At 38.3% G+C, this 15,004-nt stretch overlaps 1 protein-coding gene across 1 annotated transcript; it reads left to right on the top strand.

The window, feature by feature from the left end:
• The first annotated feature begins 318 nt into the window (after positions 1-318).
• On the top strand, positions 319-4,643 carry LOC119523462 (cell cycle progression protein 1-like). The gene is given in 3 exon segments (XM_037822249.1): positions 319-453; positions 721-2,540; positions 2,542-4,643. Coding segments are annotated over 2 exon segments (2,283 nt in total). The 5' UTR covers positions 319-453; positions 721-731; the 3' UTR covers positions 3,016-4,643.
• The last annotated feature ends 10,361 nt before the right edge of the window (positions 4,644-15,004 follow it).

Raw genomic sequence — 15,004 nt, 5'->3', positions numbered from 1 at the left:
AGCGTTTTTCAAAGCTTGCTGGGAAATGAAGAAAACTTCTTAAAAGAAAGGCACATGCTTCTCGTGTTACATTTAAAGTCACGTTCTAGAGATTGTTCCTTGAGGCACTTACAGAAAAACTGACTCTTGTTACATTCTACTAGGGTCATGGCACAAAATAATGCAAATGTTGTTATCTTGGGGTCTTGACTCCTCTTTTGTTGAGAATCCTCTAAATTCTCAAGATGGATAAGCTGGTGATTTTAATTAGTGACACCTTTCCCACCCAGTTAATTTTTCCATCGATCCAATCATCTATGCCTAGAAAAAAAAATCCTGACTTTGGGCTGTGACTGCCGCCGCTGCCACAGCCAGCGCAGTCGGGCGGAGGTGGCGCTGCCTCTTCAGGCCCTCTTTAACATCGGTCTTCCTAATCGATGTATTCTCGGCAGCAGCTGTCCCACGCACTGCCTTATTTCTACAAATAAAGTCTTCCATGTGAGATGAAATGTTTCATGAGATTCCTTTTGAAATGATTAAGATATCAGAAAGAGGAGGAACAGCAGGAAGATGATTTCAGTTTTGTAGATGTTGTGTTTGAAATGCTGAGAAACCTACATGTTGACATCTAGAAAGCAATTGAAAATATAGGACTGAAGATTTGCGTAAAGAAACTGTCCTGAAGGAAAAAAAGGAAGCATGCATCTAGAAAAGGGAACTTCAAGTTACTGTCTTCACAAGATACCTGAAAAATGTCTGAAAATTCCAGTGATAGTGATTCTTCTTGTGGTTGGACTGTCATCAATCATGAGGGGTCTGATATAGAGATGGTGAATTCTGAACATGGTGCAGCCAGTGACAGCCGTGAACTCACTCCAGAATGTTCATTTTTAGAGCAAGAGGAGCCACAGGTATTGGAATTAGAGCAGGGAGAAAGCAGCCAAAATGGCACAGTGTTAATGGGAGAAACTGCTTATCCAACTTTGGAAGAAACAAAGTCAGCCCTTGAGGTAGAGGAAGAAAAGCCATCTGAAGACAATGTCTATTTTGGAACTGTCAGTGATGATTCTGATATTGTTACCCTTGAACCACCTAAGTTAGAGGAAATTGGAACCCAAGAAGAATCTCTAATTGTCAAAGAAGCACAGAATCCAGAAGACTTTAACATGGGCTCTTCCTCTAGCAGCCAGTATACATTCTGTCAGCCAGAAACTGTATTTTCATCTCAACCTAGCGACGACGAATCAAGTAGTGATGACACCAGTCCTCAGCCCAGTCATGCCTTTAGACGACGCCGTGCTAGGAAGAAGACTGTTTCTAGTTCAGAATCTGAAGAGCGGCTACTTGCTGAACAAGAAACCGAACCTTCCAGGGAGAAGTTGTATAAGTACCAATTCAGCAGTGGTCTCAATAAATGTGTTATACTTGCTTTGGTGATTGCAGTTAGCATGGGATTTGGACATTTCTATGGTACAATTCAGATTCAGAAACGTCAACAGTTGGTCAGAAAGATACATGAAGATGAATTGAATGATATGAAGGATTATCTTTCCCAGTGTCAACAGGAGCAAGAGTCTTTTATAGATTATAAGTCATTGAAAGAAAACCTTGCAAGGTGTTGGACCTTTACTGAAACAGAGAAAATGTCCTTTGAAAGTCAGAAAAAGAACCTTGCTACAGAAAATCAGTATTTAAGATCATCTCTGGAGAAGGAAGAAAAAGCCTTATCTTCATTACAGGAAGAGCTAAGGAGACTAAGAGAACAGATTAGGATACTGGAAGATAAAGGAACAAGTACTGAATTAGTTAGTGAAAATCAGAAACTTAGGCAACATTTGGAAGAGGAAAAGCAGAAAATAAATAGCTTCCTTAATCAAAGGGAGACTCTGCTGGCAGAAGCAAAGATGCTAAGAAGAGAACTGGAGAGAGAACGACTAAGAACTGTTGCCTTAAAGATGGAACTTCAGCAGTTAATCACTAGACAGTCCTATGGTGACCCATACTCTCCCACTGTATTGGCTGAAAAAAAGGAAATAGAAACCTTACGGGGAAGACTCACTGAGCTGGAGCAGAAGCTAACATTTGAACAGCAGCGTTCTGACTTGTGGGAAAGACTATATGTTGAGGCAAAAGATCAAAATGGAAAACAAGAAACTGATGGAAAAAAGAAAGGGGGCAGAGGAAACAGGGCTAAAAATAAGTCAAAGGAAACATTTTTGGGTTCAGTTAAAGAAACATTTGATGCCATGAAAAATTCAACCAAGGAGTTTGTGAGGCATCATAAAGAAAAAATTAAACAGGCTAAAGAAGCTGTGAAGGAAAATCTAAAAAAATTCTCAGATTCAGTTAAATCTACTTTTAGACATTTCAAAGATAACACCAAGAATATCTTTGATGAAAAGGGGAATAAAAGATTTGGTGCTACAGAAGAAGCAGCAAAAAAACCAAGAACAATTTTTCGTGAATATTTACATCCACAGAGTAAGGCAGCTACACAAAACCAGAACAGTAGAGGCCCTACTATACAAAGAGAGGAAAGGAAAGAAAAGCCAGTTCAATTTGAAGGATGTGGGAAAAAATACAAATTCCCAGAAATGCAGTGCTGAACCTCAGTGTGGTAAAAATTATCATTCTTTGAGAAAGGCTTGTTTTGGTGTATTTGACTGCGCTCGACAGGAATCCATTAGCCTTTTTAATACAGTGTTGAATCCTGTAAGGATAGATGAATTTAGACAATTAATTGCAAGATACTTATTACAAGAACTGAATGGTTTCTATCATTGGAAAGAACTTGATCAATTCATCAGTCAGTTTTTTCTGAATGGTGTCTTTATACATGATCAGAAGCTCTTCTCTGACTTTGTTAACGATGTTAAAGATTATCTTAAAAACATGAAGGAATATCAAGTAGATAATGATGGAGTGTTTGAGAATTTGGATGGATATATATATAGACACTTCTTTGGTGAAACATTTTCCCCTCCATATGGACCCAGGTCGGTTTACATAGCACCATGTTATCATAATAGTTTCTAACATTTATAGTTTGGATAGCATTTTTATCATTTGATAAAAGTTTTCTTGGAAGGTTCCTATTTGTAAAAAACATACTTTATTGCCGCTGGGAATTCAGGAGAAGTTTAAAACATAATTTTTATATTATAACTATTACAAATTGCAGATTTCATATAACAGTTTGACTTGGGCAAGTGATTTAATTCTTACCTTAAAGAATCTGTGAAGGAGATATGAAATCCTATTTTAGCCAATTTTGCTTCTCTTCAGTATAGTTTATATGAAAAGATAATCACCTTAAGTGCAATTATTTTCATTTAAGGTTTTATTTATATACTCACTTGGGGAGGCAAGGATTAAGCACAAATTTTACTGTGAATTCAGAAGAGCTAATGTATAACAATTCTAGTTTCTCACCTATTTTCATTTGCCCATTCTGTTTACCAACTTAATTATGGTATTTTTATTACATTTTTTACAGAATTTTTGTTGATAAAGAGGAATGATCAAAGAGGCAGACTTAGTATGCCAGAAGTTCTGTGTGTGCTTCCTGTATACATAACTTTAAAAAATAACTTTTTGCCCATCATTTATCAGCTTTATCTTGTAACATAGAACTTATCTAATTTTGAGGTGTTAGCTTCCTTTTTAACCTTTGAGAGTTATGTGTATATATATATATACACACACACATAGATTTATATATCTTTTTGAATAAATGCGTTGTGTCTATAAAATAATGAGACTGGTTCTGATATCTTTAGTCATTAAACATATCTAGTTCTTATAACGAGCAGAGCAGTATTGAGAATGCCCTGAGGAAACAAATGAAAAATTTTTGCTGTCAGAGTTCACAGCTGGTGGAGTTATGTAAACCAATAATAAAGTCTAAGAGATAAAATGAAGGTACAAATATATGTTTACGGTGACCTCAGGCTGGAGATGTTCGGGAAGGCTTTATGAGTGAGATGGCCTTTGAAATGAACTTTCTGCAAACTGACTTTTGAAGGAAAAATGGGAATTTGCCAGGCAGATAGGGAGGGCATTCCACTTAAACTTCGTTTCAAAAATTTGGAGATATGAAGATAAGCCACTTCAAGGAGGTAGGGTAGTGCCAGGGGTGATTGGAAGAAAAGATTCAGATCATGAGGGGCCTCATTTTATGCTTAAAGGATTTGTCCTGCAGGACATGGAGAATCTGAAGGATTTTGAGCTTGAGTAGAATAAGAATATATTGCATATTAGATCACTGGCTGCAGCCTGGAGGATGGATTGGAAAGGGAGGAGCTGGAGGGGAGGTCTTTGAAACAATCCAGCTCTTGAATATCTGAACTAGAACAATAGGAGGAGTGGAAAGAAGGACACCAATTTGAACAACGGGAAGTAACATTGGTGATATTGGTTGTGAAAGAGAATTGGAAAGGGACTGTGATATCCAGATTTCTGGGTTGGTTCACTAGTTGGATGTGATAACACCAAGATAGAAGAAGGTTTTGGACAAGGGAATTGGAGATGAGAATTTTGTTTGTAGGTGCCCATTACATCCAGCTGGAGAGGATGCTGGCCATTGGTTATATGGATCTAGGACTCCCCATATCTAGTTCTGAGTGTGCGTGTGTGTGTGTGTTCTAGGTTGGAGATCAGACTCCTGGGAAATACATCTGTGGGGTTCTAGAGAAGGCTGAAAAGAACAAGACCAGAGAAAGTGACGAGATCCTATTCTCAAGAAAAAGTAATGTCCAAATATGTCAAATGCTTGGGGGGTGGGGAAGATGAGGACTGACATTTTCTTGGCTCAGGAATTGAGTGGCCGTGGATGGCATTATGTACTGTTTCAGTGTAGTAGTAGTAGTGACAAAAGCCTGATTATAGAAATTGATGAAAGCAGTAAATGTAAGCACTGCTTACGAACCTTAGTCTAAGAGAAAAATCAGCTAGAGAATTTTTGTTTTGTTTTGTTTCTAAGAGATGGATACATACTTCTGCTGAGGGATGAAGCCAATGGAGACAGATTGATTTTTACAGCACAGGAGGAAAAATAATGGAGATACATCTCATTATTTTATTGTCACATTTCTATTTTTGTTACCTGTTGAATGTTTCCCCTTTGTCAACAGTTTTATTTCTCTACTTTTTCATTTCCATAGGTTAGAGTATTATCAGTGAATCATTTTTTATATGCATATATTAGGGTTATACTTGATATTAATTTAACATCTTTTTTCAGTGTTCAGATAATAGATTAATAAAGGAAAGCATTAAAATTGTCTCATTTAAATAAATTTAACTCTAATAAAAAAAAAAAAAAAAAAAAAAAAAAATCCTATAACTTGCCCACCAAGTGCCCTTAACATGTTGACAAAATTGCTGACTTCTATGTGACACCTCTTTCTTGGCTCCCCATTGGAGTACCATTTGTTCCTCCTGTAGGCACCCACAATAAATTCCCACAATGCAAGAAAAGGCAGAATTGTTCATCTGTTCATGCCTTAACAATGGGGATGTTGCAATTTATGCATCAGATATAGTCCTAAAAAAACAAGGTGGACTTTTTGTCTGGATGAGACAATGTAGACCCATCTCTCCCTGCTCTTCTCTCATAAGTACAACTACAACCTTGGAATAAGAGGCAGTCAAAGAACAATTCAGAAAGGTGGTAAGAGGAAGGTGAAGTGGTTTGGCCCACAAGGACTGGGGAAATAACACATCAGTCTTACGTCCCCTCACCAAACAGAAGAAGGTAAACCAGGCCTGGCATTTCCCAAGCCTCAACTTAGGAAAAGCAGGTGGACCAGGTAGTCCCCCCAACAACACCAGGTGAGCCCAGCACCCCACTGGCAATGGGGATTGATCAGGAGCCCCACTAACAATAAGCAGTCAGGGGAAGTGTTTTCCTTCCCTGGGGGTCTGAGACCCCTTCCCCTGACAAGAGATACTGGAGTGGCTGGGGGACAATGGTGATGGTGATCCAGTTATAGCAAGCCACTATGCCTGGGAAACCTCTTTGTCCCTATGGGCCTGAGATTCTCCTCCCTATTGAGAACTGTCCAGTGGCCTGGCTTGGGAAAACTCCTTTGGGCCTCTCAGTTTCTTAGCTACAAAACCAAAAGCACAAGCAACCACTGACTCATTATATAGATATTTCATTTTAGTTTCTAGTGTATTAGAATAGTCAGAAGGAAATACCTGAAATTGTTGAACCATAATCCAGTAGCCTTGATCTTTGATAATAATTGTGTAACTGTATAGCCTTCATCTTGTGACCATGTGATTGTAAAAACCTTGTGACTAATATCCCCTTTATCCAGTGTGTGGGTAGATGAGTAATAAAGGCATGCATGAAGAAAAAAAAGAGCACAAGCTACCAGAGAAAAATAGATAAATTAGACTTCATCAAAATAAAAAAAATTTTGTGCTTCAAAGGACACTATCAAGAATGTGAGAAGACAACCTAAAGAATAGGAGCAAATATTTGCAAATCGTATGCCTGTTAAGGGACTTCTCCCTAGAATATATAAAGAGCCCTTAGAACTCAATAATAAAGAGACAAACAAACCAGTTAAAAAATGGGCAAGGGTTCTGGATAGACATTTCTCCAAAGAAGATATACAAATGGCCAATAAGCACATGTAAAGGTGTTCAACATCATTAATCATTAGGGAAATGCAAATCAAAACCAAAGGACTCCCTATGGTTGTGCCTAAGAGCCTCCTCTCGAATGCCTCTTTGTTGCTCAGATGTGGCCCTCTCTCTCTGGCTAAGCCAACTTGAAAGGTGAAATCACTGCCCTCCCCCCTACGTGGGATCAGACACCCAGGGGAGTGGATCTCCCTGGCAACGTGGAATATGACTCCTGGGGAGGAATGTAGACCCGGCATCGTGGGACGGAGAACATCTTCTTGACCAAAAGGGGGATGTGAAAGGAAATGAAATAAGCTTCAGTGGCAGAGAGATTCCAAAAGGAGCCGAGAGGTCACTCTGGTGGGCACTCTTACGCACACTTTAGACAACCCTTTTTAGGTTCTAAAGAATTGGGGTAGCTGGTGGTGGATACCTGAAACTATCAAAGTACAACCCAGAACCCATGAATCTCGAAGACAGTTGTATAAAAATGTAGCTTATGAGGGGTGACAATGGGATTGGGAAAGCCATAAGGACCACACTCCACTTTGTCTAGTTTATGGATGGATGAGTAGAAAAATAGGGGAAGGAAACAAACAGACAAAGGTACCCAGTGTTCTTTTTTACTTCAATTGCTCTTTTTCACTCTAATTATTATTCTTGTTATTTTTGTGTGTGTGCTAATGAAGGTGTCAGGGATTGATTTAGGTGATGAATGTACAACTATGTAATGGTACTGTAAACAATCGAAAGTACGATTTGTTTTGTATGACTGCGTGGTATGTGAATATATCTCAATAAAATGAAGATAAAAAAAAAAAAAACCAAAGGAGATACCATTTCTACACCAACTAAGATGGCTATAATCAAAAAGTCAGATAATAGCAAGTGTTGACTAGGATGTAGAGAAATTGGATCTCTCAAACACTGCTGGTAGGTATGGAAAATGGAAAATAGGTTGGTAGTTCCTCATATGGTTCCTCATATGGTTAAGCATAGAGTTATCATATGACCCAGCAATTCCACACACGCAATAAAAGGTGAAAAAAAAAAAAAAAAAGACATTGTTTCTGTTCCTGAGGAGCTTGTAATCTAGTTAAGGAAGATAAGTGATATAGAAAAAATTAAAATGGAACATAGACCTAAATGTAAGACCTAAAACTATAAAAGTCTTAGAAGAAAATATAGGAGAAAATCTTCATGACCTTGGGTTAGGCAAAACTGTCTTCATTATGACACCAAAAGCACAAGAGACAAAAGAAAAAATAGATAAATTTGACTTCATCAAAATTGAAAACTTTTGTGTTTCAAAGAACATCATTCAGAAACTGCAAAGACAACTGACAGAATGGGGGAAAATATTTGCAAATCATATGTTTGACAAAGGTCTAATATCCAGAATATATAAAGAACTCTTACAACTCAACAATAGAAAGACAAAAACCCGATTTAAAAATGTGCAAAGGATTTCAATAGACATTTCTCCAAAGAGAATATACACATGACCAATGAGCACATGAAAAGATGTACAACATCATCAGCTATTAGGGAAATGCAAATCAAAACCACATTGTGAACCACTTATCACCACTAGGATGTCTATAATAATAATAAAAAAAGGAAAACAAGTGTTGGTGAGGATGTGGAGAAATTGAAAGATGATGGGAATATGAAACGGTATAACCACATTGGAAAACAGTTTGGCAGTTCCTCAAAATGTTAAACATAGAGTTACCATATGTCCCAGCAATTCCACTAAGTATATCCCCAAGATAATTGGAAACATATGTTCATAAAAAAACTTGTATACAAATGTTCATAGCAGAATCATTCATAATTGCCAAAAAGTGAAAACAAACCAAATGTCCATCAATGGATGAATGGATTAAAAAAACATGCCATATGTCTGTACAAGAGAATATTATTCAGCCATCAAAATGAATGAGGTACTGATACATGCTACAACATGGATGAGCCTTGAAAACATTATGCTAAGTAAAAAAATCCAGACACAAAAGTCACACATTGTGTGATTCCATTTATACAAAGTATCCAGAATAGGCAAATTCATGAAGACAGACAATAGATTAGTGATTGCCAGGGGGTAGGGGGAGGAAGAAAATGGGGAGTGACTTCTAATGGGTACTGTGTTTGCTTTAGGGTGATAAAAAAAAAGTATGGCATTAGATAATGGTGATAGTTGCACATCCTTGTGAATATACTAGATATATTCTCAGTATATACTAGGTAGGTAGGTATACTACGTAGGGTAAATTTTATGATATGTGTACTATATCTCATTAAAGTGCAATATAATGAAAATGGAAAATAGGAAAACAATAGAGAAAAATCAAATTAAAAAGCTGGTTCTGCAAAATATCAATAAAATTGATAAACCTCTAGCCAGACTGCTAAAGATAAAAACAGGGAAGACACAAATCACTAACACCAGGAATGAAATAGGGGAAATCTAAATTCTAAAGTTAACAATTTAGAATAAATGGATAAATCCCTTGAATACCCCAAACTACCAAAACTTCATTAAAATAAAATAGAGAATATGAATAGTCCCATAACTATTAAATAAATTGAATTCCTAATTCATAAGCCCCCCAAAAGAAATCTCCAAGCCTAGATGATTTCACAGCATTCTGCCAGATATTTAAAGATTTAATACCAATTTTAAACAATCTCTTGCAGAAAACAGAAGAGGAGGAAACACTTCCCAACTCTGTCATGAGCTAATAATTTGGTGATAACAAAGGCAGACAAAGACAGTACGAAAGAAAGACAACCACAGACTAATACCTCTCATGAACTCAGATGCAAATATTCTCAACAAAATGTTAGCAAACCAAATCCAACAATATGTAAAAAGAAGTACACACCATGATCAAGTGGGATTTATTCAAGATATGCAAGGCTGTTTCAACATTTGAAAATCAATCAATATAATCCATCATGTCACCAAGTTAAAGGAGAAAAATCATGAGATTATATCAATTGATGTAGACAAAGCATTTGACAAAATTCAACACACATTCATGATAAAAACTCTCAGAAAACTAAAAATAGAAAGGAATTTCCTCAACTTGATATAGATCATCTACCAAAACCCTACTGCCAACGTCATACCTAATGTCAGAAATCAAACAAAACAAAACAAAACAAAACAAAAAACAAACAAAAAACCTGAAAGCTTTCCCCCTAAGACTGGGAACAAGGCAGGCAAAGATGCCTGCTCTCACCACTTTTAGTCAACATAGTGCCAGAAGTTCTATCCAATGCAATAAGAAAAGAAAAGAAAAATAAATAAAAGGCATACAGTTTGGAAATGAAGAAATAAAACTATCCCTATTTGCAGATGACATGATTGTCTAGGTAGAAAATTCCAAGGAATCTATGAAAAATTCCTAGAACTAATAATAAGTGACTTCAGCAAGGTTGCAGGATACAAGATCAACACAACTTGGGTATGGATTGTAAGGGAAGTCTTTGTACTTTCTTTGCAACTTTTCTGTAAATCTAAAACTATTCTACAATAAAGTGTTTATTAAAATAAATGAACGACCATGTCAACACCTTTCACCCCTTGCAACTTACAGCAACAGAAACCTCATCAGTTATATTGGAGAATTGCAATACATGAATCCGGACAAACCTAACAGTCCATCAATGCACCAGTTGTAGGAGCATGCAATGAATTTTGTGGCATAGACCATTTGCGAAGCTGACTACCACCTTCTCGTTTGCTTATAAAATGCGTGTCTTCTAGGTCAGAGAGATCACATCTGTGGGGAGACTGTTCACTTCCGACAGCCCGTGGATTTAATGTCTGAGGAAGTCCTCCATAACTCTTCTTCCAAGAGACAACTTCAGAGATAAAATCTTGCAGCCGTTCCAGGGGCAGGCACTAGAGGACTCCGGTTTTGGGTGCCTGGAGATGTTTGTAGGCCACAACTTGGTTGTCCTCTCTACTGATAACACTCTTGCCTTGGAACGTCTCAGCAGTTATTTTTTGTGGTCTGGTTTGGATTATATTCTAATGGTTAGTGCTCAGTACTCCAGGGCAACTTTGCTGATTTTTCCTTTCTTATGGGGAGACCAGTCTGGACATTTGTGAATGAATTTTCTAAACGGAAAAGGTGTGGCTGAGACCAGGAAAGATATCAGGACTTGGCAGGTATAAAAAGTGTGTGTGTGTGTGTGTGTGTCCAATTCTTCTGCCCGCACCTCTCGGAGCCTCCTTTCCCACACCTGGAGGCCGGCTGGTAGTACCCGTTCTGCCTCTCTCGGGGAGTCACCCCTATGCTGGCCCTTCCCTGGTCCTTCACGTGTCAGTATTTCAACCGCTCTTGTGCCACAGTTGGCACAATTGTCCCATCCGGCAACAACAACTCACTTCTCCAAAATCAAGTCTGGGTCGACTTTCCATTTAAACAAGACTTACTGCCTTATTGATTGTTTCATGTCTCCGACTCCAAATCCTTTTCCTGGCTCTGATTTCTGTCTCTGGTCCTTTTGGCCTCGGTGACTTGCACAGACTCTGACTCTGACTCTAACTCACTCACGTATGACAGTCACGTGACCCCAACTCCAAGCCCCTTCTTTTCACCCTCGTCCTTCCACACCCAAAAGGCAGGTGCATTTGATCATCATAATTCTTGTACAAGCTAATGGACATCGAAGAACTTTAGGATAACAGACCAAAGTGCAAATGTGAGGGGGGAGAACAATGAATTTAACACTTACTGATTGAGGGCCTCCTATATAAAGAGCACCATACAATCTATATATAGTTAGCTACTTCTAGCCCATATGACTCTACTTTATAGCTTCTGTGGGAGACAGAAGCCATGGCTCCTCCCTCGATGCTTACAGTCAAGTTAAAAGACAAGTCATAAGGGAGATGATGGCTACTACTGTTTCAAGGAATCCAAGTCCAGAGAGAGAGAACTGAGCTTGTCCAAAGCCCCCAGTTACTTATGACAGAGCAGAAGATGGAAATAACTCACCCTGGCCCTTGGCACAGGAGTTGGACCCCTATGTCAGAGGCAGGAGTGTGCCTCTAAGGCCCTGCTAGAAGGAAAACCACCACATGCACAACTGGCCTTCCAAATCCAGCAGAACCATGTCCTTCAACCATGTCTTAGTTTAGTTGATTTCCTTTACTTGTCTTTAAAGTCAGATTAAAATATCAATTCCCGACCTCCTTCCTCCCTGCACTTGATTTTGTTAGATCACTCGACTCCAGAATGGGCTGTACCCCTCTGGGACTCAAACAAAACAAAAACAATCCTGTTACCGCATATAAATCTCTCTCATGAAAATCCCCCCAAAAACAAAACCAAAAAATAAACTCACAATATGCAAATCAAATAATATTGAAAATAAGTAGAGAATGTTTTCTAGTTGATAGGGCCCTCATGGCATATGAATCATCTTCCTCATTGTATGGTGTGTGCATGAGTGTGCACACATGTATGCGTGATTTTTAGATCTGGAGTTTGTGCACTCTTAATTTTCTTAGAGCAGGGCCCAACTGTGTTAGGGTTTTGATGTTTTATCAACTAACCCTTACCACAATAATATCCTCTTGTATATTCTCTTGTGCTGCGGAACACACCACTCCAACACTCAGTGGCTCATGCTCACAAATGTGTAAGTTGAGTGAGGATTAGCTGGTCTACCTTGGGCTCAGTTGGATAATCCTGTAGATACAGTTGGGTTCAGTTCTTTGACAGTTTGTCTTCAGCACTGGTCCACATTTCTCTCCTCCTGTTTGGACCAGCAGGCTACCTGAGGCATGTTTCTCTGTTTGTGATGACAGATTTACAAAAGGGGCAAGCAGAAACCCATGGTTTCTCTTAAGGCCCAGCCTCAGTACTGACAAACCATCTTTTTTTGCCCACATTCCATTGGTGAAGCAAATCAAATGGCCAAGCCCAACATCAATGAGTGAGAAAATGCACTTCACCTCTAGTGGTACCACAAAGTCACACGGCTGGCAAAGGGCATGGGTCCAAGGAGACATGAAGAATTCAGAACAATAAAACCATCTCCTGGATCTGGAAATGGGGTGGAGAGTCCTTGTGTGGAAAATCACTCAAAGAAATTACCTTCTAAGTAACTCAAAGCGCTTTGTAAAGGAATTTACTGAATTGGTCATTTGAAGATGAATAACTTAGGGATAGGGGAAGTGGGAGGGATTCAAACATGGCTGTTGGGTGCACTAAACCAATTTGAGAGAGCAGCTACAGAACAAAGACTGGAATAAAGTTCTCTCAATGCAGATGCCTGGGACTTCTCACCACACGAGCCAGCCTGAGGCTCATGTTCACCCACCTACTTATCGCTGAAATAGATCAGTGATCTATTATTATAAAGAAATCTTCCTGCTTTTAGAAAATTATTGTGGTAACATATATACAACACAAATTTTCCCATTTTAACCACTATCATATCTACAATTCAATGATATTAATTACATTCACAATCACCATCACCACCATCCATTACCACAATGTTTTCATCATCCCAAACAGAAACTCTGAACCCATCAAGCAGTAACCCCATTCCCACCCACCCCCAACCCTGGTAACCTGTAATCCACTCTCTGTCTTCACGGATTTGCTTGTTCCAGGTATTTCATATCAGTGAAATCATACCATATCTGTCTTTTTGTCAGCCTACTTTTTGACATGTGTCTTTGTGATATTTTAATTCTATTGATGTCCAAATCAGTCTAATTCAGACCAAGTGTCCTGGTCATTTTGTCTTGGCCTGTCATTGACTTCAGAGCAAAAAAAAAACTACAGACCAGCAGTAGAGTTTGTCATTTTGAGAGGGGAAAATTCATTCTACAGCATGAATATTCCTAGGGGTAAAGTATAGGAAGCCCTCAACCTTAGTAGATAGTTCTGCCTACCAGCCAAGAAGCCCTGGTGGCTTCATTCTTTATAAAACAACCCAAACCAAAAACATCAACACAAAAAACCCTTTATTGCTTAAGTTGGGAAGACCAATAGCTTAACTTTTATCAAGGGAACTTGGCCAAACTTTGCCAAAAGGGAAACAGATGAACATTAATAATAATGAGCAATAGGCTCAATTGTTCATGTAGAGAAGATTTAATCTGTGTGGTTCAAAGATGATAACTCTTTCCTTAATTTTACGGAGAAACTCTCCTCTAGGTGTGGATTAGGGGGTGGTAATGGATTTTTTAAATGATGAAATTAGTGTTAGTGGATGCAATATTGAAAGTCCACAGTAACCATTTAAAAGCAAAGGAAGGCTGAGGTGTGAGGTTTTTGTTTCAGTTCATTTATTGTTAGAATGTCTGGATTTTTATGTAAGATTTTTGTGTGCATCTCTAAATGCCAACACCACAAGTTTGCCTATGACAAGTTTATAGACTGCAAGGTATCTTCTAGGTTGAAATAATTCACAGTTGGTGAATATCATCTTGCAACATACCTTGTACAGTCTTCCTTAAAGGAACACTATGGTATATTTTTAGTATCTACCTACTGAATGACTCAGTACAGACCCAAGCACAGCAGTGGTCCTGGTACAGTATTTAAGTGTCAACATCCACAGGTGTGTGATCCCTGTATAAAGAAGTGCCAAACTAATCATTTCAATTGTGTACCTAGTTTAAAACATAATAAATGGATTGTTTTTGAAAATTAAAAAAAAAAAAAGCAAAGGAAGGGAAATGCTGCACTCGCAGGCCTCTAAACCCTTTTTCAGCTATGTTTTCTCTCTTCTTCAACCCACTGTGTTTTTAACTCTTGAAACTTGTGAATTAATGGAGAGGGAAGGTGTGGAGGCAATGGAAAGATCCCGATTTGCAAAGTAAGCGTATCTTTTTAATTGTGTAATTCAAGGAAGATGTTGAGCAGAAGGGCTCAAGTGGGCTGAGGAGCTTTTGTTTCCTTCATATTCTTTGAGGGAGTTTAGAGAAAGGGGAGTAGGTATAGGAACACTTTTGATTTTAAAGCAAGTTGCACAAACTTTCAATGAAATGGATCCGGATTGAATTAGAAAGTGGACTGAATTAATGCTTACAGCCTAGAGGTCTGCTGAAAATCAGCAATGACTGTGCATGGCAGACAAGGGCGGCTTTCATTTATTTATTAATTTATTTGTTCTTTATGTATGGATTTCCTTTTATTTCCCTATTTTAAGTGCTCCTAGTATTATGGATTCCAAGTTCTCAGGGAGCCACTTATAGCAATACTTTAATCACATCTCCCAGAAAGGAAGACTTTTCTTAAAGTTGCTGGGTGTTTGAATGACATCAAATTATATAGGATTTCCTCAACAAACTGGCACCAAGCATGAACACACAAAATAGAAGAACTTATTTCATTTAGTATTAGAGCCT

Source organism: Choloepus didactylus, chromosome X, assembly GCF_015220235.1.
Source record: "Choloepus didactylus isolate mChoDid1 chromosome X, mChoDid1.pri, whole genome shotgun sequence".
NCBI lineage: Eukaryota > Metazoa > Chordata > Mammalia > Pilosa > Megalonychidae > Choloepus > Choloepus didactylus.
Note: the sequence above shows the minus strand (reverse complement) of the source record. Positions and strands in the feature narration are given on the sequence as shown.